General features: G+C 33.4%; 4 protein-coding genes and 1 long non-coding RNA gene across 7 annotated transcripts in view; 1 reads left to right on the plus strand and 4 right to left on the minus strand.

The window, feature by feature from the left end:
• Positions 1–387: 387 nt before the first annotated feature.
• Positions 388–8,628, minus strand: LOC115236762 (ethanolamine-phosphate cytidylyltransferase). 3 transcript variants are annotated; one of them, XM_029809427.1, is made up of 6 exons: positions 8,482–8,628; positions 6,793–6,930; positions 5,461–5,640; positions 4,908–5,334; positions 4,207–4,427; positions 388–3,126 (listed from the first exon to the last, which is right to left on the minus strand). In XM_029809427.1, exons 1-6 carry the CDS (start codon positions 8,526–8,528, stop codon positions 3,030–3,032), a joined length of 1,110 nt encoding a protein of 369 aa, XP_029665287.1. In that variant the 5' UTR covers positions 8,529–8,628; the 3' UTR covers positions 388–3,029. The 3 variants fall into 3 exon arrangements, with proteins under 3 accessions (XP_029665287.1, XP_029665289.1, XP_029665288.1); XM_029809428.1 differs by lacking the exon at positions 388–3,126 and adding an exon at positions 3,331–3,437; XM_029809429.1 differs by lacking the exon at positions 8,482–8,628 and having other exon boundaries at positions 6,861–6,930.
• Positions 8,629–10,720: 2,092 nt separating this feature from the next.
• On the minus strand, positions 10,721–20,253 carry LOC115236811 (ATP-dependent RNA helicase dbp2-like). Its single transcript, XM_029809504.1, has 9 exons — positions 19,983–20,253; positions 19,703–19,817; positions 18,290–19,494; positions 17,924–17,983; positions 15,813–15,935; positions 11,843–11,950; positions 11,503–11,676; positions 11,214–11,376; positions 10,721–11,080 (listed from the first exon to the last, which is right to left on the minus strand). Coding segments are annotated over exons 2-8 (1,821 nt in total). The 5' UTR covers positions 19,705–19,817; positions 19,983–20,253; the 3' UTR covers positions 10,721–11,080; positions 11,214–11,227.
• LOC115236814 lies at positions 11,962–12,918 on the plus strand. Its single transcript, XM_029809508.1, has 3 exons — positions 11,962–12,136; positions 12,263–12,425; positions 12,559–12,918. The coding sequence occupies exons 1-2, from the start codon at positions 11,972–11,974 to the stop codon at positions 12,419–12,421; spliced, it is 324 nt and encodes a 107-aa protein (XP_029665368.1). The 5' UTR covers positions 11,962–11,971; the 3' UTR covers positions 12,422–12,425; positions 12,559–12,918.
• On the minus strand, positions 14,583–15,527 carry LOC115236818. Its single transcript, XR_003884245.1, has 3 exons — positions 15,365–15,527; positions 15,076–15,238; positions 14,583–14,942 (listed from the first exon to the last, which is right to left on the minus strand). It is a non-coding gene; the product is annotated as an uncharacterized LOC115236818 (long non-coding RNA).
• Positions 20,254–20,565: 312 nt separating the features above from the next.
• LOC115236817 (ATP-dependent RNA helicase dbp2-like) overlaps positions 20,566–24,817 on the minus strand; it is a 7,455-nt gene continuing 3,203 nt past the window's right edge. Inside the window, exons 6-8 of the mRNA XM_029809510.1 lie at positions 24,731–24,817; positions 22,913–23,155; positions 20,566–22,583 (exon numbers count right to left, since the gene is read on the minus strand). The exon at positions 24,731–24,817 is cut by the window's right edge and continues 4 nt beyond it. Of these exons, the coding sequence (XP_029665370.1) occupies positions 22,252–22,583; positions 22,913–23,155; positions 24,731–24,817 (662 nt within the window). The 3' untranslated portion in view covers positions 20,566–22,251. The remainder of the gene's footprint in view (positions 22,584–22,912; positions 23,156–24,730) is intronic.

Raw genomic sequence — 24,817 nt, forward strand, 5'->3', positions numbered from 1 at the left:
ATAAAATATATAATAATAATAATAGAGTATATTATTTAACTATTTAGTCGAGTTTTATTATTAAGCACAATTAAACGAGTAAAAGACTTAACTGAAAAATTGAATTGTTTCACTTAAATGCTTCCTTTCTGAGTCAAAGAATTTCAATATAATCTAATTTTTAATGCACGATTTTCTCCGAGTATCGCGCACATCATACGATTTCTGTTGAAAGTTTCATCGATATATCGATATTGCTCAAATACAGAAAATAGTCTCATTACGACGAGTCTCTCAAACGTGCAATGCTATCACGTGACCTGATCAAACGAGCCGGTCTATATTGATCGCTCATATAATATGTAGGGTAAGAATCTCGCCGGATGAAGAAACTCGACGGGACATTTTGGGTGGTTGCACGAATTTATCTCACCTTGTAAATAGATACATACGACAAAGTTCTCTGTATTTTACAGCAAACTTGTTAACAGCGCGAATACTAAATACATAATATTAAAAAAATCTATATTTTAGTCGTATAATACAATATTTTATAGTAATAGAAGTTTATGACAAATTTTGAATCATATTTGCTTTTAAAATAAAGAATAATTTTTAAAAATCTTAATTTTTACGAAAAAGAATTTTTTGTAACTTGTGTGTAATTATTGTATTAACTGGATATTGTGATTAAAACAGTTCGTGTTTATTATTAATAAAAATTTAATAAAACTTTATAGGTTGTGAGCTACATAAAATTTATCTAAAAAAATATATTTTACTGTATGAACAAAAATTAAAATGTTATGTATTTAATATAGTAATAATGGAAAAAGAAAAAAGGGAGCAAAAAGGTGCGAAATAAGACAACGCGATTCTGAGGACATGGTAATTGATCTTTAGCGATTCGTGAAGGCAATTAGGAAGTGTAATACATTATAGAAACTGCGTGACTATTGTAGAGATGTGACCGTGTACAATGATTATTTATTATATAAAATAAAAGAAAAGATTACAATAAAATAATTAAAATAAAATAAAAGAAACAATATATTTTTTTACGCGTTACAATTTTTATTCGGTGTAGATTCTCCTGTAGAAAATCACGAGCTATACCATTTTTTTTCTGCATAATCTAATTCAATTATTGCCAAAAATTTATCGGCGTTAATATGTCATCATCGCCATATTGTATGTGAAGAAACTTGCCTGTGTTTCATATACATATATAAAAGATATTGGAAATTTTTTGGGCTACAAATCATTGACTTTGTTACCAAACCTTATTTAATGAAAGTTTGATAGTTATCATATTTTAATTATTTGGAAGCTCCCCGGCCGAATCAGTCGTAATTTTTAAAATATTAAATAAGGAATTCAGTAATTTATCTAAAACGGATTTTCTCTGTCTTTGTACACCACAATGAATTTTGCGAACAAAACTGCCATGCATTTTTCTCATTCCCTAGATACAAGCAGTTAAAATTCAACGATATATGCTAGCTTGAATTTACATTTAGTTTACTCGATGTACATCCTAAACCTAATCTTCTTTGGCTCCGTTGATATTTTTGGATATATTCTAATTTCGCGTTAGAAAACCTGGTACTTAAAGTTAGTCGACTTCTCTATCTAGCTAGATGTCTTATGAATCGTAAAATTCGGCACATCGCTGTCAGAATAAAATGCATCGCCGAGAAATATATAGGCATCTATAAATTCTCAGGAACTTTCAATTAATTAGACTAAATCGAATCTAACTTCTTGTCTGCTCTTATTTTGACTGTATCGTAATTCCTGAATAAAAAATACCTGCATACGCATAGTCGCATTCCAATATTTTCGCTATTTAAAACTCGTAAAATATTTCGTAAATGTAAGAAAGCGTACGTTTCATATTCCATGATGAGAACGAATAAATGATTCTTGAAGACCAAACGTTATTATCCAACAAACTCAAACGAAATTCGCAATCTCTTAAAAATATCGAAACTCTGTACGAACATAAATAATAAGTCCTTTAACGCGTACATGAGAGACTTAAAAAAGACGATATAGAACGACAAAATGATAGGATGATAACAAGTTTGTGATACAATGAAAGAGAATATTACACCTGTGAAATAGCGAAATTCAACAACTCGACCTAAAAAATCTGATTTTGGTTTTTACAATGACCACTCACGATATTCACATCATGTGACAATAATTATTAAGCATATCTACATTTAAAGGCGATTATAATGTACGATATATCATTAAGACCTTGTCTTTAGAGATATGTCGAGAAATATGTAGGGTGTTCCAGAACTATGTTCCAGGTCTGTGACTAGAATGAAATCTGATGAAATTATTTAAGTTTCTATTAAAGAAATCTACTGAGAAACTATCCTTAAGATATGATACAATAAATATATCTCCAAAATTAATTTTATATTTATGTCATATAAAAGTATAATTACGATATATAGTTAAAAAACTCAGCTAAAGCTTGTCTAAAACTAAAGATATAGACTTGGATTCTATTTCTCGCAATTTAGTAACCGATTCACAGAGGATCTTGTATCATGTTATGTTTGATTGGCAAAATCTGAAATTAAAATTTTACTCAAAGCTTATATATATGTATATATTGCATAATCAAAAAAATAACATATTAATCTCCCTACTCTCGCAATCCTAAATAGATATTAATATGTTTAAAGAAATATGGACTCAGGAATTGGTTTAAAAATCCACAAAAGAGAAAGAAATAACGATAGTTCTGGCACACCTTGCATATAAAATATTTGTCCGATTTCACAATTGTCGTTGTATACCACTTTTCATTGCATATTGCAACAAATGAAAATCAACACTGATCTCTCCACGTCACTAATCGATTTTTCTAGCGTGTTCAAACAATTATAAATGTCTATTTCAACTCTATGTAAGGCATTTTGAAACAATAAATTAAGTGTCAGTGTGACATCATATTTACATATTGACTTTATAAAATCTGATTATCACATATACACACTGCGAATGTTTGTGAACAACAAAACAAATAATTATTCAATCTTGTCATTTTTCTCAGACTTCGTGAATTCTTCATAAGCGGCAAGCTCTTTTTTCTCCTTTCTTAAATTCCTATCCTCGTATTCCAACCTGTAATTAGATGCTAGATCAACACGTGATAAGAATAAACGCATTCGTTGGGATATGTAGAGGTTGGATTATCATCGGAAAAGATTGCTATATAGTATTACGGCAAATAAGAATGGAGCAAAATAGAATTCAAGAAAATATTTCGCAAAATAAACGAAATTGCATATTCCATCAAAAGCAAAAATAAATAACAAGAAATTATAATGGAAAGTAAATAAACATGCGTTTATTGCAAATTGAATACAAAACAACCAGATTTGTCCCATCAACGATTGTTGAAATTCTTAATAGCTGTATAAAGCTCGTTCGGCCTAAGAGGATAAAAAAGCAAAATAAAACTTATTATATAAAGATTTTCCATCTAATTAAAAACGTTTTAGTTTTGCAATAAATCTTATTTTGTGGATGTAGATAGGAATGGAATTTTTACAAGAATATATCCTAAAAATGTGTTCAATTTCATAAACAGAAACACATATATGGTAACCTGAGGAAAGACAATATGATATATAATCAAATCACGATAGAGCATATCACCGCTCCAATAACGTAATGTTATTCTACAACACTCCTTCAAATAATTATAATATATATAATAATAGAAGCAATTTAAACGTTAAATATGGAAAATTCGAACTGCTCTAGTGGGCAAAAGTTTTTCGCGTAATTTCACACATTATCCTTCGCCATAATGTTTATTAAACGCGGTCACAACTCCGTTTCTGCAAACGTAAATGCATGGCAGTGAATGTTGGCGGGTATAGAGTGTGGTGGATTTTTTTAATAAAGATATTAAGTGCAGAATTTTTACAAACACATATATGCTTGTTAAACTCAATTTTCCTGTTTAATCAAATCAAAACAATACGTAAATAATCCATATAAGAATTTCATAGTTAACTTCCATAGTTAACATAATTATACATCAATACGATGTATAAAAATTATATTATAAAAGTATAATATATAAATTATAAATAGAGGATTTTATAGAATATATGAGGCACACAAAGAAATTACTCTTAGAAAGTTTTATAAGAGACATGCCAATATGTATATAATATAAAGGTAAAAACATACCTGTGAAGAATGATTCTTTCAACTATTTTCTCCGTCGTCATGTCGTTACCGCTATCTAACAATTTAAATTTATTTTGCCTCTTGGGTTCCGTGTATGGATCTGAACCATCCTCACATGGCATTATAGGTGTTTGTCCATGACACACGACAGAGACATTGAAATGTTCCATTAGATCTCTTGTGACTGCATATGGTGCGCCGATTACAACTTCATTGACGTACTGTAAATGCAAAAAAGAAAATATGATGTAAAGAGCTCTTTCAGATATAATGTAACTTATCTAAAAAATAATAGTGTGATTTATTAAGCTTTCCTACTGGAAAAAAATGTGTTATAGTCTTATAGAAATTGCGGAAATCATGTTTTATATTCATATATTGAGAAAATCCATATGTTATACTAGTTTATATTTTTCTACGTTATGACTTATGTCATGAATAGAGTTTGAACGAGAACGACAACGTGGTGCGTTATTTGCTTACTCGCGTTGAGCGCCACTGGATGTTGAATGAGAGATAGATAGGCCCTGCACTACAATTGCCTCTCTTTCTCTCTCTGTCTATCGTTGTTTCGTTCAATATTTAGTTGCGCTCAACGCGAACAGCCATGCGCCATACGTTAACCTTAACCTGAATTCTACTTATGAAAATTCGTATTAAATATCCCGAATGATGAGAGTAAACCAGAGTAAACAACTCACCTTACACGCCAACACACTGAGAACTCGTTCGTGAAGATTCATAATGGGATGATTGCCGTACTTGTATCGGTTAACGGCTGGATCTGTATGCAGTCCGACTATGAGATAGTCGCCCTCCTTCTTAGCGACTTCCAGAAAGTCCAAGTGCCCCACATGGAAAAGATCGAACGCGCCCGCCACGTACACAATCTTGTCGTCCGGTTGTGGACTTTTGCCGTCGCTGAATTGAATTATTTTCTGCGTGGTCGGCAAAAATTGCGAACAGCCGGTCCACGGACTCCGGGCTGTTCTATCCTGACCCATACGCTTGCTCGGTTCTCTATCGACGCTGTATTCGTTGTCACCCTGTCGAAAGTGCTGTCGCGTCATTAACAGCATGCGTCCTACAAGATCGGTCGTTGAAACGCCAGCTGTCCGTTGAACTTCTCTGAAATATCACATCTCTTTTTAGTAAAAAAAAAATTGTATTATCTTTTAATGGAAATTTAATTGAACAGCAAATTAATGTATTAACAATATGTATGCAACTTGATAAAGTTTACGAAAAGTTTACCTATAACGACCGGCTGCCTTGACGAAATGATAAGTATCTACACCATCGGCCGTCATTGTGATGTCATCGCCATGAACACAAAAATCACAGTTATGCTTGTCTAATGTTTCTAATGTAGTGACGTAAGGTGCAGCTTCGACTACTTCGTCCACCCATTTAATGCCACGCACCATTTTGTACCTAAGTAAAAAGAAATTTAACATTCGTTAATATTTGTAATTATAAAATTGCTAATATCGTTGTCTTAATTATATAATTATTGCTATTAACTATTTCGTTGTATACATAAATGATTTTATTCACAGAATTGTAGATAGACAGATAAATTATACAAATAATTTTAGTTTTTATTTTAAGAATTTCATGTGCAAAATTATTATATCCGCGTTTGTATGATATGTTCTTGTAGTATCTAATCCTTAATTAACATTGGAGAAAGTAACTTATATAAACACGGCTGACAAGACAAGGTTCTTTCTTTCTTTACAATAACATTACATTGCATTCTTCAGCTACAAAGTTTTTTCTATGCAAATACTGATCTAAAAAATGTCAAGGTTCCAGCTAAACTTTCCTGTTAGAGGTTGACAAGATTATAGCTTGGAACTCGTTAATTTTTTATTGCCATACGATGGTGAATATGAAACTCACGTAAACATTTCTCACAATGATTCAGATATTTTTCAATGTCGAAATGAGAACATACATCATTATGTAATCATGCTTCCAATGCACAAAAAAAACGTACATTGTTTTCTAATAAAATATGTTGCGCGTTTTTTTGTAAAAGTACATAACATTGCAAAAGCAATGTAATCTAAGAAAAAAGGATAAAATCAAATATTTGTGAATTAAATTAAATGAAAACGTTACACTAATATAATTAATAATTACTATGTCATGTTAAAACGTTTGTATATTATATTGTTATTCTCAATTTTCTTTGTTCATTTTTGTTTAAATAAAAGACAGTCATCATAAAATATCACATTTAAAAAGTAATATTTTTTAATATTTTCCATTATGTTAAATAATAAAAAAAAATACCACATAAATAATTATAATACTTAATATATATAATATGGAATAAAATGATAATTAGAAATTGATATAGAATTATAAATACTATTGTATAGGATTTGTAAAATATCCACAGTTATTAAGTGAAAGACGCTTTAATCACTATACTAGTGCTACGTGTTTCAAGAAAGTAATTGTGAAATTTAAAAGATTGATTAACACATTATCACTAACTTCAGAATGATAATCAAGATCGTGACTAGTCATTGCACCTTATGTAATTTCCTTTAAGAAAGCAACGGAATGATATACCTTTCTTGTTCGGTAAAGACGGGAGGGCCCTTATGTCTCGTAATCTCTTCATCATTATGTACACCTACCACCAAATAATCTCCTAATGCTTTGGCCTGCCTCAAGGAATTTGCATGCCCGAAATGCACCATGTCGTAACTGCAACAACACAATGACATTTCAATCATGATACGATTTATGCAGTTAATAAAATTATTTCGCAATTTATCAAAAAAATTATATTAACAAAAAAAGTCATTAAACATAATATAATAAAAATTCGAAACACACGATAATCGCGAAATAGATCAAGACAAAATTAAAGGAAAATTGAATCCTTTATCATCGCAAAAAATCTTCCAATCTAGAACAAATAAAATTCAATTTCATAAAATTTGAAAAAGTATTCTATCAATAGACCTTGACGTAAAATAGCTTTGATCATTATTGTACCAGTCATGTGATTCATGATAACGCAAAATATGAATTACTTGACGATGTGATAAAACATGATTATACATAATATGTCGTTTTATGCTCCACGTGTCTTTTCTATCGCTTTTACGGAATTATAGTTAAACGTTGTCATTTATTCATGAATAAACCGATAAAGTTTCGACGAACGTTATACACGAAATTTTGAATTGACGAAATAGAAAAATATATTTTAAAATTAAATATATTCGAAGCTATAACTCTACAAATGAACTCATCTTTGCACATCACTACTCCAATCATACTCATTTACGTATAAATTATTTAAATATCACTTTATATATAAATGAAACGAGCTATAAACGAGGCCTCGCATTCCGAGGGCCTTGCGCCATCATAAAAGAATAACAGTGTGACGAATAAACCATGAATATATTATACGAAACTGTAGTCACGCTTGATGTGTTTTTAATTATGTTTCTTACTAATCGATTGCCGTTTTAAACGGTTTGATTGCTGACATTTTAATCGATGAAAATGTATGAGATTTTGTTATTTTTATTCGAAAAATATCTTAAACATATTAGAGTAAAAAGAATAAAAAGTTTTGTTCATATTACGGTTTAGGATCAAACGAAGCGTAAGTTCGGCGTTACTGATGACTGTTTGTCATTCATTCGTCGCCATCCCATGGTGCGTACCATTTTATCAAGAAACCGGAACATACACACACACACATAAGGATATACGTATTCTTTAAATAGTGTCATGGTGAGCAGCTGACTCCGAACAGAAACGTTGATAATTCCTCGTGTAAATCATGCACAGAGCCTGATTTTGAAGCGCAAATTATCTCTTACGTGCACACTTTAGAGAAAAAATGAACACCGAAGAATATGAGAATATTCTTTCTTTTTTTTCTCTTTTATTAAGGCTCGCTCGCTCTGTAATGTGATTGTATAAAACTATACGATCACACCGAGATATACTAGCAAAGTTTGAAAAATAACATTAACTCAGAAATTTATTTTACTCACAACGTCGCCGGAGGACGTCTCTCGAACGACGAAGTAATATCGATTGTTCGTGTTCTTACGAACGCTATACGACAATAATATGAAATCTACGCGCGTAGAGGTGCCGAGAGCGAGAATCGACACGTGTCAGTCACTTTTATCAGCCGGCCGGGCGACAAAGCAGAGCGCGTTTGTTCTTACATTCTCCCGTTTATTCGAACCCTGTGATGCCCGAAAAAAAATCCTCATCGGTACTCACCACCCATCACACCAAACGCGGACCTCTTTGCGAGTCTCCTCTGTCATGATGACCAAGCGTCGCGCTTCTCGATACACAACTACCGTTTCTCTTCGTCGCGTCGTGGCGAGTGACGTCCGAGCTGGGACGCTGGGAGTTAACCTCGAACTCCTCGAAGAGAGGGAAAGTGCTGATGAGAATCGATATATGGGCAATGTATGACTTCGAGCGATGCACGTGAGACATTTATCAATATGAAAGAGAAAGAGAGAGAGAGAGAGAGAGACCGTCGCGGATGCCCTCGTGAAACTAACTGCGCGCGTCGCGGTTTCACACGTCGCCTTTAAAATCCGTCGCGCATACCGCCCCCGCGAGCCGAGATTACAAAGTAGGTATTTCAATGTATTGAAATTTTTATGATACGCGTGAAAAAATAAGATTCTTATCAATCTATTGTCTTGACAGTAAAAGATAATCATTGCTGTATAACACATATATTTATAATATATGTATAACGCATATATTTTCCCCATAAGAGGGATTTCATATTAAAATAATATCAGTTCTAGCATTGATCAATAAATTTCTTTTCTTAGTGACGAGCAAATTTGACAAGATTAATCGTGTGACCTCTTAATATCAATATATATATATATATACTAGGAATATATATATATAATTTACATAATCGATTGTCAAATATTCAACAAATACGAATACATCACAAATTACACATCATATTCTTTAGACGAATTTTATCGCATTACATTACAATTGGAATATAACCGTGTTCACGTATATAAATCACTAGTTTTTTATCTGCAGAAACGCTGGATCCTATTTATGTTTCACAACTTCTCAATATTCATTATTGCCTGCTTGGCATTCTAATTTTAATTTCTAATGTATGCATGTATATAAATGAGTTTTAATTTTTTTGTTTACGTAGACATACATTTATGTATAGAAAAAAACTATATATTTCATTAGCATAAAGTGTGAATAGTGATAGAATGAAATTATAGATCTCGATAATATTTTGTTGAATAGTCTTAATATAATTTTAGAGATTATTTTTTCTAAAATGAACGATTCAAAATAACTCTACAAACTAATGAACAATTTATTATTTAATTATTAAATTTATATATGAACAATTTCTAATTTATTTAATGCTTTAATAGCATTATTCCGAAAATATCGACAAACAAGAAGATTTTCATTATTACGTCCTGAGGTCTCTGTAATGTAGATGTCTCTGTAATGTAGATGGGAGAATTTGATTTAAAAACAGTTGACGTCATTTGAATCACTTAATTTTAAATTAAAAATACGTCTATTGAAAACTGCATTTACATCGTTTAATTTTACCACTGTTATGAAAAGTGTTTTATTTTATATTTGAATTTATGTATATATATATATATATATATATATATATTTATTCTAAAATCTCGTAATAGTAAGAATGTTATATATTTATACATATATATAGTACGAGCTAGACGTAATTGCGATAACTGAAAATACTCGATTATCGTAGAAAAGTAGGCAACATAATTACCAGACATAACAAATGTCTCATTCAGGCGTGATAAGGCATATACTCAGCTGAGTATGCATGGAATCGAAAAGTAAACTCTGACCGGATCGTATGATTCTCGATAAACCAGATCAACCAATCAATGAAGACTGTCTTTCTTGAAACTCGATAACGAGTAATTATTCTCGATATTGACATAGAATTATTAGCAATATATCATAAGCGTCATTTTAGATAAGATGACTTCATAGTAGGTCTACTATTACGTTTAACTTTTGCATTCTTACGTGACTCATCCATCTTAGGTGTATATGTAAAGTAACTCGTCAAAATATGTCATTGTATATACTTATACATAGAGCAAAAATCGGATTTTACACATTTTTATGTAAGAACTTCTAAAAAATATGCTCTGTGTATGTAACTAAGAAAAGTTGATGCAATTTTAGTGCTCTATGTAAACAGATTGTAAAAAAAAGCTCTTCTCAAAACATTATCGTATCATTTATTTTTATGTAGTTTCGCATTTCCCCGAAATATCTATTTTGGATGCAACTTTTCTTTTTTGCCCTTTTACTTCAATTTGAAAAAATATTGTTACGTATGTTGTAATTGAAAATGTAAAAATATAAAAAATACACAAAGGCATGAGAGTGAGAGAGAGAGTGAGTGAGAGTGTGAGAGAGAGAGAGATAGAGGAAAGAGAAAAATCATACATAGAGTAATGCAAATTTCAACACTTTCCAGTGTCATTCTTATACTATTTTATTGAATGTACAGCAACAAGCTGATTGAATTGTTTTAATACTACATCATTCGGTGACAATTACAGGATGTAATTGATCGCCTAAATATATTAAAGAGCTATCCTAAACATGACTTGTATAACTAATTGCGATGTTAATTAAATAAGCTAATGGAAATCTTACATGTACTAGGAAAGGAAAAAGAAGATGAATGCTTATGAGAATGTATGAGTGTAAATCTTGCGGAACGATTCTGGGTGACTCTGGGCTTGTCGGCTGGTGTCACACTTGCGCCGATTGCTATTATTCCCTGGAGCCTCTGGAACCTTCTCTGTTACAAACAAAAAAAGACATATAAAAACAGGTAAACAACAAATCTATTGTCTTCTCAGGGCAATCAAGTCCTTTCTAGATAATTCTTGCTTTCTACGTTCTCTTTTGTTTGCTACATTATAAATACCTACTTGCTCATTTAGAATCAATAGCCATTTTGTTGCCTATAACTCCCTCCGCCATATCCGCTATTGTTTTGGCTGTAGCTGCTGGAGCCACCGCCCGAAGTTCCACTCCCGAAATTATTTTGGGGAAACGATTTACTGTTTCCATAGCTAGCTCCGCCCATGCCACCTATGTGAGACAAATACCAGACATTTATAAGTTATAACATATTATATCAATCTGTATTGTCACACATAATTTAATATGGATGTAGTGACAAATAACATACTGATCAAAGATTTGTTTAAAACCTACCACTACTGCTTCCGGCCCATTTGTTAGCACGATCACTTGCGCCGCCAGAAGAACGATCAAATCTTCCTCTATCTCCCGCATCGCGACCTCCGCGAGAACCTCGCGAGCCGCCACCGCGGCCCCCAGATCCTCGTCCGCCGCCACCACCACCGCTGCGTCCACCATATCGCCCTCCTAATCATCAATTAGTAATAGTAAATAGCAATATTAGAAATAGTAAAGAGAAAAAAACAAAATTTATATATCTTTTTATAGTTATTTCCAAATGTAAACAAAGTGAAAAAAAGATCTTTCTCTTTAAGCATCTTAAATCTTGACGAAAAGAATGAGTATTACTTACTCTTAAAAACACCAGGATTTCTGGCTAACTCGTACAATTTCGGATTGACAACTTGCTTAGCCTCTTCTAGAACTTGGATTAAGTCACTAGCCTTGTGCGCATTGCCGGGTGTGTGATTAGGAGGGCGATATGGTGGACGCAGCGGTGGTGGTGGCGGCGGACGAGGATCTGGGGGCCGCGGTGGCGGCTCGCGAGGTTCTCGCGGAGGTCGCGATGCGGGAGATAGAGGAAGATTTGATCGTTCTTCTGGCGGCGCAAGTGATCGTGCTAACAAATGGGCCGGAAGCAGTAGTGGTAGGTTTTAAACAAATCTTTGATCAGTATGTTATTTGTCACTACATCCATATTAAATTATGTGTGACAATACAGATTGATATAATATGTTATAACTTATAAATGTCTGGTATTTGTCTCACATAGGTGGTATGGGCGGAGCTAGCTATGGAAACAGTAAATCGTTTCCCCAAAATAATTTCGGGAGTGGAACTTCGGGCGGTGGCTCCAGCAGCTACAGCCAAAACAATAGCGGATATGGCGGAGGGAGTTATAGGCAACAAAATGGCTATTGATTCTAAATGAGCAAGTAGGTATTTATAATGTAGCAAACAAAAGAGAACGTAGAAAGCAAGAATTATCTAGAAAGGACTTGATTGCCCTGAGAAGACAATAGATTTGTTGTTTACCTGTTTTTATATGTCTTTTTTTGTTTGTAACAGAGAAGGTTCCAGAGGCTCCAGGGAATAATAGCAATCGGCGCAAGTGTGACACCAGCCGACAAGCCCAGAGTCACCCAGAATCGTTCCGCAAGATTTACACTCATACATTCTCATAAGCATTCATCTTCTTTTTCCTTTCCTAGTACATGTAAGATTTCCATTAGCTTATTTAATTAACATCGCAATTAGTTATACAAGTCATGTTTAGGATAGCTCTTTAATATATTTAGGCGATCAATTACATCCTGTAATTGTCACCGAATGATGTAGTATTAAAACAATTCAATCAGCTTGTTGCTGTACATTCAATAAAATAGTATAAGAATGACACTGGAAAGTGTTGAAATTTGCATTACTCTATGTATGATTTTTCTCTTTCCTCTATCTCTCTCTCTCTCACACTCTCACTCACTCTCTCTCTCACTCTCATGCCTTTGTGTATTTTTTATATTTTTACATTTTCAATTACAACATACGTAACAATATTTTTTCAAATTGAAGTAAAAGGGCAAAAAAGAAAAGTTGCATCCAAAATAGATATTTCGGGGAAATGCGAAACTACATAAAAATAAATGATACGATAATGTTTTGAGAAGAGCTTTTTTTTACAATCTGTTTACATAGAGCACTAAAATTGCATCAACTTTTCTTAGTTACATACACAGAGCATATTTTTTAGAAGTTCTTACATAAAAATGTGTAAAATCCGATTTTTGCTCTATGTATAAGTATATACAATGACATATTTTGACGAGTTACTTTACATATACACCTAAGATGGATGAGTCACGTAAGAATGCAAAAGTTAAACGTAATAGTAGACCTACTATGAAGTCATCTTATCTAAAATGACGCTTATGATATATTGCTAATAATTCTATGTCAATATCGAGAATAATTACTCGTTATCGAGTTTCAAGAAAGACAGTCTTCATTGATTGGTTGATCTGGTTTATCGAGAATCATACGATCCGGTCAGAGTTTACTTTTCGATTCCATGCATACTCAGCTGAGTATATGCCTTATCACGCCTGAATGAGACATTTGTTATGTCTGGTAATTATGTTGCCTACTTTTCTACGATAATCGAGTATTTTCAGTTATCGCAATTACGTCTAGCTCGTACTATATATATGTATAAATATATAACATTCTTACTATTACGAGATTTTAGAATAAATATATATATATATATATATATATATTTATTCTAAAATCTCGTAATAGTAAGAATGTTATATATTTATACATATATATAGTACGAGCTAGACGTAATTGCGATAACTGAAAATACTCGATTATCGTAGAAAAGTAGGCAACATAATTACCAGACATAACAAATGTCTCATTCAGGCGTGATAAGGCATATACTCAGCTGAGTATGCATGGAATCGAAAAGTAAACTCTGACCGGATCGTATGATTCTCGATAAACCAGATCAACCAATCAATGAAGACTGTCTTTCTTGAAACTCGATAACGAGTAATTATTCTCGATATTGACATAGAATTATTAGCAATATATCATAAGCGTCATTTTAGATAAGATGACTTCATAGTAGGTCTACTATTACGTTTAACTTTTGCATTCTTACGTGACTCATCCATCTTAGGTGTATATGTAAAGTAACTCGTCAAAATATGTCATTGTATATACTTATACATAGAGCAAAAATCGGATTTTACACATTTTTATGTAAGAACTTCTAAAAAATATGCTCTGTGTATGTAACTAAGAAAAGTTGATGCAATTTTAGTGCTCTATGTAAACAGATTGTAAAAAAAAGCTCTTCTCAAAACATTATCGTATCATTTATTTTTATGTAGTTTCGCATTTCCCCGAAATATCTATTTTGGATGCAACTTTTCTTTTTTGCCCTTTTACTTCAATTTGAAAAAATATTGTTACGTATGTTGTAATTGAAAATGTAAAAATATAAAAAATACACAAAGGCATGAGAGTGAGAGAGAGAGTGAGTGAGAGTGTGAGAGAGAGAGAGATAGAGGAAAGAGAAAAATCATACATAGAGTAATGCAAATTTCAACACTTTCCAGTGTCATTCTTATACTATTTTATTGAATGTACAGCAACAAGCTGATTGAATTGTTTTAATACTACATCATTCGGTGACAATTACAGGATGTAATTGATCGCCTAAATATATTAAAGAGCTATCCTAAACATGACTTGTATAACTAATTGCGATGTTAATTAAATAAGCTAATGGAAATCTTACATGTACTAGGAAAGGAAAAAGAAGATGAATGCTTATGAGAATGTATGAGTGTAAATCTTGCGGAACGATTCTGGGTGACTCTGGGCTTGTCGGCTGGTGTCACACTTGCGCCGATTGCTATTATTCCCTGGAGCCTCTGGAACCTTCTCTGTTACAAACAAAAAAAGACATATAAAAACAGGTAAACAACAAATCTATTGTCTTCTCAGGGCAATCAAGTCCTTTCTAGATAATTCTTGCTTTCTACGTTCTCTTTTGTTTGCTACATTATAAATACCTACTTGCTCATTTAGAATCAATAGCCATTTTGTTGCCTATAACTCCCTCCGCCATATCCGCTATTGTTTTGGCTGTAGCTGCTGGAGCCACCGCCCGAAGTTCCACTCCCGAAATTATTTTGGGGAAACGATTTACTGTTTCCATAGCTAGCTCCGCCCATGCCACCTATGTGAGACAAATACCAGACATTTATAAGTTATAACATATTATATCAATCTGTATTGTCACACATAATTTAATATGGATGTAGTGACAAATAACATACTGATCAAAGATTTGTTTAAAACCTACCACTACTGCTTCCGGCCCATTTGTTAGCACGATCACTTGCGCCGCCAGAAGAACGATCAAATCTTCCTCTATCTCCCGCATCGCGACCTCCGCGAGAACCTCGCGAGCCGCCACCGCGGCCCCCAGATCCTCGTCCGCCGCCACCACCACCGCTGCGTCCACCATATCGTCGTCCTAATCATCAATTAGTAATAGTAAATAGCAATATTAGAAATAGTAAAGAGAAAAAAACAAAATTTATATATCTTTTTATAGTTATTTCCAAATGTAAACAAAGTGAAAAAAAGATCTTTCTCTTTAAGCATCTTAAATCTTGACGAAAAGAATGAGTATTACTTACTCTTAAAAACACCAGGATTTCTGGCTAACTCGTACAATTTCGGATTGACAACTTGCTTAGCCTCTTCTAGAACTTGGATTAAGTCACTAGCCTTGTGCGCATTGCCGGGTGTGAAAAAGGCGTACGCGGTTCCTGTACGCTGCGACCGACCCGTACGTCCGATACGGTGTACATAGTCCTCAGAGTTGGACGGATAGTCCAAGTTTATCACAAATTTGACATCCTCGACATCTGCGAGATGCGATAAATTAAAAACGCGGCATGCAGAAGACGCTTGTTCCTTTGTGGTTCAATTAACTTATAAAGCGAATTGATTCAAGCATTTTACCAGAACATTGCCTTTTGCTAATGGAATTAAAGAATCTGGGATCTGTAATCTTAGATTATTAATTTTTCTGCACCAAATCTTGGAACAATTATTACAAGATATACAGGATAATGAAATATTCGTCACCTGCTTATTCTCGTCTTCTTCAGTAATTCTTCTACATGTTTGACGTTATAAAATGATATTTAAATATCAAAAACGAACAAACATTAAGATTACTTTAAATAAATGATACCGTTCCGCAAAGATGCAATAAAATAACTTTAGTTCCATTTGCAATTCGCACATAACACTCAAGTTGACCACAAAGAGCAAGTCTGCATGTTAATTACCTGTTTGTGACTAGAGCTGGAAATGTAAATACATTTTTTTGGAAATGTAGAGGAATCAGAGCTCAGATGGTTCTCATGGAATTCTCGCTTCACGTATTAGCGAGCTCTACATTTTTATTCTTAGAGAGGCAACATTACACCCTTCTCTCCTGCACCAAAGTATGGATCTGTGCTGGCTATTTCGAAATTTGGTCCTTGTACATTGCTTCGGTGAAGAGGTTGGAGCACCAAGTGAGCATCTTGCGTTCTCCACTCAACCCCCACATGTACTACTCCCATCGAATAATTAAGCATCAAGAATTACGCACCGCAATATTGTGTAGACTCTCTCCCACTTCAATACCATAATTACTATTAGTAATCATATATCATTAAGTCCGCTTTTAATTATTTGTCCTAAGTTATAGAATTTTAGCGCGCGACATGATCCAAATTAATAAATAATGTAAACATATAGAAAACTTAGCAAAGAGAGCATATGTTATAAGAATTACCCATGCTTATATCAAATTCTTGCGATAAACTCGCGAAATAAGACGCGGATATATATATTGATAACTATTTAGAATAATATCACAATTAATGCAGAGCGCGACTTGATGCAATTGTTGCAATCTAACGAATGTTACCGGTAATAAACTTTGTTTTTTTTCCCGTGTTTTTGCATATACGTTAAACGTCCTAACATCACGACATCATTTTCCATACTTTGGACCATAGCAGGTACAGAGTGAGAGTGTTTTTCGAGTGGCAAGGTGGTCGAGGCACAGCGTTAGCTTGGCTGCGAGGGGGCGGCGACCAGCAGTCACGCCCCGTTCAATTACATTTTCCAAAGCTAGCTGCAGAGTTCTAAGACTCCAGACTCGCATGTGCCTCTGAAAACACATAGAACAGCACGTTAATACCAGACTGACAAGACTTGTTTCGATCTGAGAGTACAAATTGGAAGAGATAAACCTGGTTACACAAACCGCTTACCTGGCTCTCTTACTCTTAAAGCTGAAATATTTTGACGTTCTTTTTCTTTCTATATTGTATTTATACATGCGCGTGCAATCTTTTAAGATCTATTATGTACTACATGTTATCGTTCGTACATATGCGGGAATATTAAAAGAACGTCAAAATCCGCCTATATATTAACCTATAATAGAAGAAGTCAAGACTTAGAAGAAGTTAAAAAAATAGTTAAAACTTATTCCTTCTTTATTCATATCGCTGAAAAGACCATGTTAATTACTTTGGTGCGCTCGAATGCGCACTCACCGAGATTCTCGATTAATTAGTCAGCGAAAAGAAATAATTAGCTAATGAAATCAACGAAACGAAAAGATGTCAATGGTGAAATCAAAATGGAGCGTTAATTCCTGAAATTCCTTAAGAGTAATTGAATTATCTCCAACCATACTTGTATATAAAAAAAAAAATAACGTCAATCAGTCTGGCACATGCCGTTATCCGTTGCCACATACAATATCACGATTTTCACAAATGTGAAATAACCATCGCAGCCTGACCCTTACATCATACTCTTACATTATATATTTGCAAATTCTTACCTAAACCTCTCGCCGCCACATCTGTAGCCACTAGGATGGCAGACCTGCTATTCCGGAACTCTAAAACAATACCTCTCATATTACAAATCACATTACAGCTCTTATAAGCAATGTAATTTAACATAAAAGCAAATATAAGAAATAGCCATATTTTTAGTTTCTTTTTTCTTCCAAGGAAAATATCAAATGCATTGTATAATTAAAAAAAAAATTTACAAATATATTGTAGAAAATATTTCTTTTTGTATAATTCTAAGTTCATTAATGAGAAAAATAATTTTAAAATAGTTTAATAATTTCAAATATTTACAACTAAAGACATTGTTCGCTTTTTATGTATGAATGAACCATAATAATAGCACTCACGATTTAGTACATAATCTCTTTCTTGTTGGCTTTTGTCTCCGTGAATGCCAATTGCTTGCCATCCGTATCTATTAATGGCCCTTGTTATATCATCCACTTTCCTCTTAGTTTCCACAAATATTATAGTCTTATTTTCCGGTTCATTTGAAATTTCTTCCAAAAGTTTCATAAGTTTACTCTCCTTCTCATATTCCTCGCACACATCCACGATTTGCAAAATATTATGATTGGCAGCCAATTGTAGAGAGCCAATGTTAATCTGTATATAGTCTGTTAAGAACTCCTCTGCGAGATTACGCACTTCCTTCGGCCACGTCGCCGACCACATGAGAGTCTGACGGTCGGGACGTATTTGTTCTACAATTTTTCTAATTTGTGGCTCAAAGCCCATATCTAGCATCCTATCAGCCTCATCGAGCACTAGATAAGTACACCTACGCAGATTTGTGGTACCCCGTTCTAAGAAATCTATAAGACGACCTGGTGTGGCGATGCAAATTTCTACGCCACGTTCTAAATCGCGTGCCTGTGGACCTTTCGGGGCGCCACCAAAGATGCACGTGTTTCGCACTTGCGAAGACGTGCCAAAGTCTGACGCTACTTGTTGAATTTGCTGCGCCAATTCTCGAGTTGGTGCTAAGATCAGGGCGATTGGTCCATCATTTCTGCTCAGTCTAGGCTGATTATTTATATGCACGATGGCTGGTAAAATATACGCCAGCGTTTTTCCCGAACCAGTTTGCGCTATACCGACCATATCGCGACCTGATAGAGCAATGGGCCAACCTTGCGCCTGAATAGCGGTCGGTTCGCCGAATCCCTGTCGGCGAATCTCGTTGAGAACGTAGTCCGGGAAGCCACCTTCCTCGAAAAAAATATTGGGACATGGTACATTGGCCCCCTTTACGGTGATCTCTTTACCGGAACGGTAAGACTCGACCGCATGAACATTTCGTCCTACTACGTTGGGATGCGGTTGATAAAAATCCTTTCTAAATTGTGGCAAACTGCTCATATCCCATCTCGGTTTACGCAAACGCTCCCCGGGCTGTCGATTCTTAAAGTTGTTATTTCCGAAATTGCTATCTCGATTTCCACCGCTGCTGAATCTACTGCCTCCTCCGCCACCATCGCGTCCACCAAATCGACCGCCACCACCGCGTGCACCACCTCGCCTATCGGAACGTTCGCGCTCACCGTATGCCCTTTTAAATAAATTAAAACAAATATCATTACTTTTAATCAGTATAAATTATAATTTCCTCAATCGTTCGCGATTGCGAAAAAGCAATGGATTCGCTATTTGCAAAATGGCGTACAGAGTTAACCGAGCACATGTTATGAAAAACCAAATGATAATCGAACAAAAATGAGAAACGACGATCTCGCGTCGATTTCGCGATTAAAACTTACATTGTAGTGGGTAAATATGCCGCTATATTCCGTACAGATTCCTTAATGTTTACTGAGAGCAGTCTGAAATGTGGCCCGAGCTGATGATTGATCTACTTCGTACGGAGGCCTTTGGCTGAAGAGAGCAAGAACGGTATGAACAGGATGTTGACGTCACAGCGTCATGGCGCTTGACGAGAAATAGTCCCTCCGCGAATTGCAGTTATAGGCTATAAGTGCGATTCATGGAGAAAAAAAATAGTATTTTGCATGATAAATGCGAACGTTTTTTTTACATTACCTGATTGGAAAGTCAATTACTGTCTCAAACACACTGATGAATAATGGAAATACAGGAAACTAGAAGCGGATTATGTGCGTGCAACAGAATGAAAATTAGGGGCATAGAGATATATATAGTAAAACCCCCCTCTTCTAAAATCTCCCTCAATCTTCTCACTTTAATATGCGCAGAATGAAAATATCGTTGCCGGCGCAGGTCTTTCACTTCTGCTTTCGTCACTCGCATTATCACGTGACCATTCAGAGAATTTCAGTTTACACAAGTTTCAAAATAGAGAGAGATCCAAAAAACAGAGATTCTACTGTATAAATTAAGGAATACGATTTTCAATGCTTTGTATTGCAAGACGAACTAAGTGCGATGAATAGAAAGTTGTGCTTGATTCAAAAACCTATGTATATATATTCCTATACTATTATTAATCATATTAAATTTACAAGTATTTGTTCTTCATTATCGTTTGCACTTTAACGAGCCCGGTTTATGAAGATTTAGCTAGCTAAGAACAGAAGTGTCGAAAGTACATAAGAGACAATGTGTATTTCATGCTGCGAATGCAAGGGAAAATTCTGCAGATTTTTCCAAGAAAGCGAAAGTTAACTTTATTAATCCTGCAACATAGAACCATGTAACAAATGATACATATCAATTTTTTTCTTTTTTTGATAAGCTCCAGCAAAATATCGTCAAACAATGTACTAATATCACAGTTATCAAAAACAATTGTCAATCCCAGTATCACAAATAATTAAAAATAATCAATCATTTATTCATTCGATTATCAAATAGCAAATTTGATTGTACATGTATATTAGTGCCGATACAGATTATAAAGCCTCTTGTGCATTAATTTAGTCAAAGCCAAATATAGCCTCTTATAAAAGCAATTATAAGTATTTTAATCATGATAAAATGCCCAACATATATTCTGTCAAACAAAGTGATAATTTAAATTAAGCATTTTCTATTAAATTATGTATTATGCATATACATCTTTATATTATTTTATTTATGACAGCTTTTAGCATTTATTATGCTTACTAATACAGTCAATCAAATTTGCTACAAGACTAGATATAGTCACAGAGCATTCATATTTCTCCATTAAAACAAAAGAAATCAATATTCATATACATAGTGTCAATCGCATTTTTTTCCGCAGATTCATTGACAAATATCACATTTCCTTAGCCATTTTTTAATGGCATGTAACAACGGCAATTGTTTAATATCGATACTAAAAAATCTTGGTACATTAAACATTATTTTTATTCAAGAATTTAAGTAAGTAATTAAAATAAAATGTTAAGAATAGCACTACTAAGCTGTAGAAATTAAATAAAATTAATAATCTTTAATCTTCGTTTTTTGAAACAGATTCTTTTAAAGATCACTATTACTATTAAAAGATAATAACAACAAAACTATAATACTGTAATAGTAAAACATAAAAGTAGTAATAGTTAAACATACTTTACAATATTAAATTACTTTATAAACATCTTTGGTCAAGTATTGCACACAACTATATGTGATGCAAACATCTCCAACTCACACAACTTTCTCTTCATTTTCTATATGTTGCATGTAATAAAATGATTACTTACTTATTAAGATCAATCAATAAAATATGATATAAACAAAATAATTACACAATCAGTAATAATGTATATATTACTTGCAGTAATTTTCTGTGTAACGTTTCATAAAATTTATAAATAAAATTCTTATCTACTGCATGTGTAAAATAGAATATAAAATAATTTGTTAAACAAAGAAAGAATAAACACTTTGACTTTTGAGTGATTGCACTCCAATATTATGTAGGAACTCATATTCTCTTCTATTCTTGTTAAATATTGATTTGTAAAGTTAGCTGCAAATGCATGAAAATTGTGTCAAAGGCTTTCTTCTTTAGCTTTACTTACTGCGTTAAATATGCAAATGGATGGACACACTACATGTAACAAATACATTATCAAACAGATAGATCGACAAATAACTCGTCGACTTACAAACATTAATCGACTATTATTCACTTGATAGTATAGTGTGATAATTACTATCATATAGATGTTTTCTTTATGCCGCGTAATTTATTTTCCTTGTTTTCTGTGATTTTTCTTATTATTATTAAAACTTTTATGTCAGACAACGACAGGTTTTAATCTGTGCGCATCCAACCAAATTTACTATAACTAAACATGACACATTTCATACATCATTGAAAAGATTATTACATGCTATCGATCGTGTAAAAACGCGATTAATAAGTTGTGCCTCTGTATGGATAACCACTTCCATAGTTATCGCCACCCCCGTAATTTTGAGGCATACTTCCCTGTCCATAGCTTCTCTGCGTGCTATATCCATATGCCGTGCTTTGCTGACCCAAAGAAGAACTTTGTTTCATAGTGCTATAATTATTGTAATCGGATCCTGAATAAACACTCGAAGAAGATTGATAAGAACTTCCGCCGCGAGTAGAACCTCTTCCTCTTGTCGAAGCACCTCCTCTTCCTCTACCATCATTATTGCCTCTTCGACCATTACCCCTCTCAGTGCCGTTACCACCAGAAGTGCCAAAACGTTTTGCACCTTATAATAACGTAGAAATTTACGAAATAATTGATAGTGAATATACATTAATATACAATCAAATTTTCCTATTTTAGATTTTTCTCTTAATTTTTCAGTTTCTTCAGTCTCTTATTCTAAGAGAATATTCTTCTAATATTCTAAGTGCTTAGAACAAAATGATAAATATGAATGAGAAAGCAAATAAAAGATAAAAGATATCATGAATAATTTCATGTAGTGACGTGGCAGATGCAAATAGCAGAAACAAGAATAACGCCAGATTATTAATTTAAAATACCTGTTTTTTTCTTAGGATAGAGAAATTCGAATTTATTATAGAAAGATACCTCTGCCGCTGAAATTTCCCGCCTTAGCCATTTCCGCCATTTCACTGAGGCGTGGATTGACATTCTGTCCGGCTTCTCGTAACACCTCTATCAAGTCTCCGGCGTGCTTCATATTGTGGCTCGTGAAAAACGCGTACGCCGTTCCGGTCTGTCGTCTACGCCCGGTTCGACCGATTCTGTGTATGTAGTCCTCCGATGAGGATGGGTAATCGAAATTTATCACGTATTTCACATCATCCACGTCTGTGAAAATGTCACAAAAAATATCAGAATTGTCGATATTAATAAATCATGATTTTATATGATATTCTTTTTTTTATAAATATATATGTATTCTTTTCAGATAAAAAATATATTTTAATTCTTTGTAGATTAGGGAATAAATTCACATATTTTTTGTTTAATAGTGCATTTGAGCATAAAAGTTTATCAACGTTTATGGTGTTCATACATCTGAATACATATTATTACAAAATTGTTTGAAAGTGAGAAAAAAATAGGGAAAATATATTTCTATATGTGAAATAATTAAACGCATATATTGAGATATAAAAAGTATAATGTTATTTTGGTAAAATATTAGACATTCATTTCTACATAAGAATTTAGTTAATAAAACAGATTTAAGCACCCACCTTGCGCTTGGACATTCCGATGTGAAATCAGCAAGAACCGACCCTGTTTGTTTTTAAAGTGTGGGGCAATTCTGGTTGCTTTCTTATGGTAAAATACTGGCGGCCTAGAGATTAGACAGACACAGCGGTTGTGTCTGGTTTGGGATAGAGGCAGCAATTTAGGGTTTAAGCCTGAGTGCATTAGTTTCGATAGGCATTGTATGACAATTCTTTAAAGTTAGAGGCACTTGATAAAAAATTCAGTAATTGCACATTTCGAGTTATTACGAGTTACCATGATTATATAATTAAAATTATTTTACATGTATAAACTTTTAAAAGAAAACCGTTTGGTTCTTTAATATCACTACAAGTAATAATTAAACATAATACACATTCTTGTGATCTAGCTTTCATATGTCACTTAATGTGTATTGAATATCATGTAATGTATGTACTGAATGTTATTATAAAATTTATTTTACTATTCTGTAATAATGAGAAAATAAAAACGGAAGTTAAATATATGAATCTATCCTTGGAAATTGTGATAAGATATAAGCAAAGGAAAATAAAATAATCACTGTGTCTGCCCAATACTGGCAGTACACCGCGTTGAGTTAGGGTACTCTGTGCCTCTGAAAAAGAAAAGCAGACAGACTTAGTGGTAGCTTGTGTGCATTTTTTTAGAACCCTGATCTTATATACATTATTATCAAAATTAATAAAACTCCTTCATAATCATATATCAATAAAAAAAATATCATGAATAGTTCAGTTATAAATCAAACATGAATGTAGAGAAAATGTTTCTTAATTTTTGTATAAAAATAAGAAATCTAAATTTGTTAAAAAATAATGAGATTACAACATTAAAAAGTAAAAAGAAATTTAAGAAAAACAATAAAAAGATAATAATTTAGTAAGAAGAAAAAAATTGCTTAATATACATAATAGCAGAATAAAAAGTTGCATAAACTATATAAAAAATGTTGTAAACTTTATATAGTTCTACAATACAATCGAGACCAATAAAAAGTTCCAATGCATCACACACTGCTACATACACACAGCTGTCGGCTGGCCTCACTTTAATAACGCATCACTGGCTAATCCAATAAGTGTTGCCAATACCCAGTTTAACCGTAATTTTTCTAGTGTAACCTACACCAAAGCGTAGCCGAACAAATAGAGTTTTACTTACCTAAACCTCTAGCAGCTACATCGGTCGCAACTAAAATCGGTGCTCTTCCACTGCGGAATTCTTGTAATACGTGATCTCTTTCCTGCT

Source organism: Formica exsecta, unplaced genomic scaffold (assembly GCF_003651465.1).
Source record: "Formica exsecta isolate Colony F162 unplaced genomic scaffold, ASM365146v1 scaffold26, whole genome shotgun sequence".
Taxonomy (NCBI): Eukaryota; Metazoa; Arthropoda; class Insecta; order Hymenoptera; family Formicidae; genus Formica; species Formica exsecta.

Bases quoted from the DNA above. Each gene is read 5' to 3' on its own strand.
- LOC115236811 (XM_029809504.1), bottom strand. The intron at 17,984-18,289 runs GTGAGTGCTATT...GTATTGTTTTAG, and splicing joins AAGAGATTATGTACTAAATC to AGTTCCGGAATAGCAGGTCT. The intron at 11,377-11,502 runs GTAGGTTTTAAA...TGTCTCACATAG, and splicing joins ATGGGCCGGAAGCAGTAGTG to GTGGCATGGGCGGAGCTAGC.
- LOC115236814 (XM_029809508.1), top strand. From the start codon at position 11,972: ATGGTGGACGCAGCGGTGGTGGTGGCGGCGGACGAGGATCTGGGGGCC. The intron at 12,137-12,262 runs GTAGGTTTTAAA...TGTCTCACATAG, and splicing joins ATGGGCCGGAAGCAGTAGTG to GTGGTATGGGCGGAGCTAGC.
- LOC115236762 (XM_029809427.1), bottom strand. From the start codon at position 8,528: ATGACAGAGGAGACTCGCAAAGAGGTCCGCGTTTGGTGTGATGGGTG. The intron at 6,931-8,481 runs GTGAGTACCGAT...GTGTTGTTGCAG, and splicing joins CGCGTTTGGTGTGATGGGTG to TTACGACATGGTGCATTTCG. The intron at 4,428-4,907 runs GTGAGTTGTTTA...TTGCATTTACAG, and splicing joins TCAGTGTGTTGGCGTGTAAG to TACGTCAATGAAGTTGTAAT.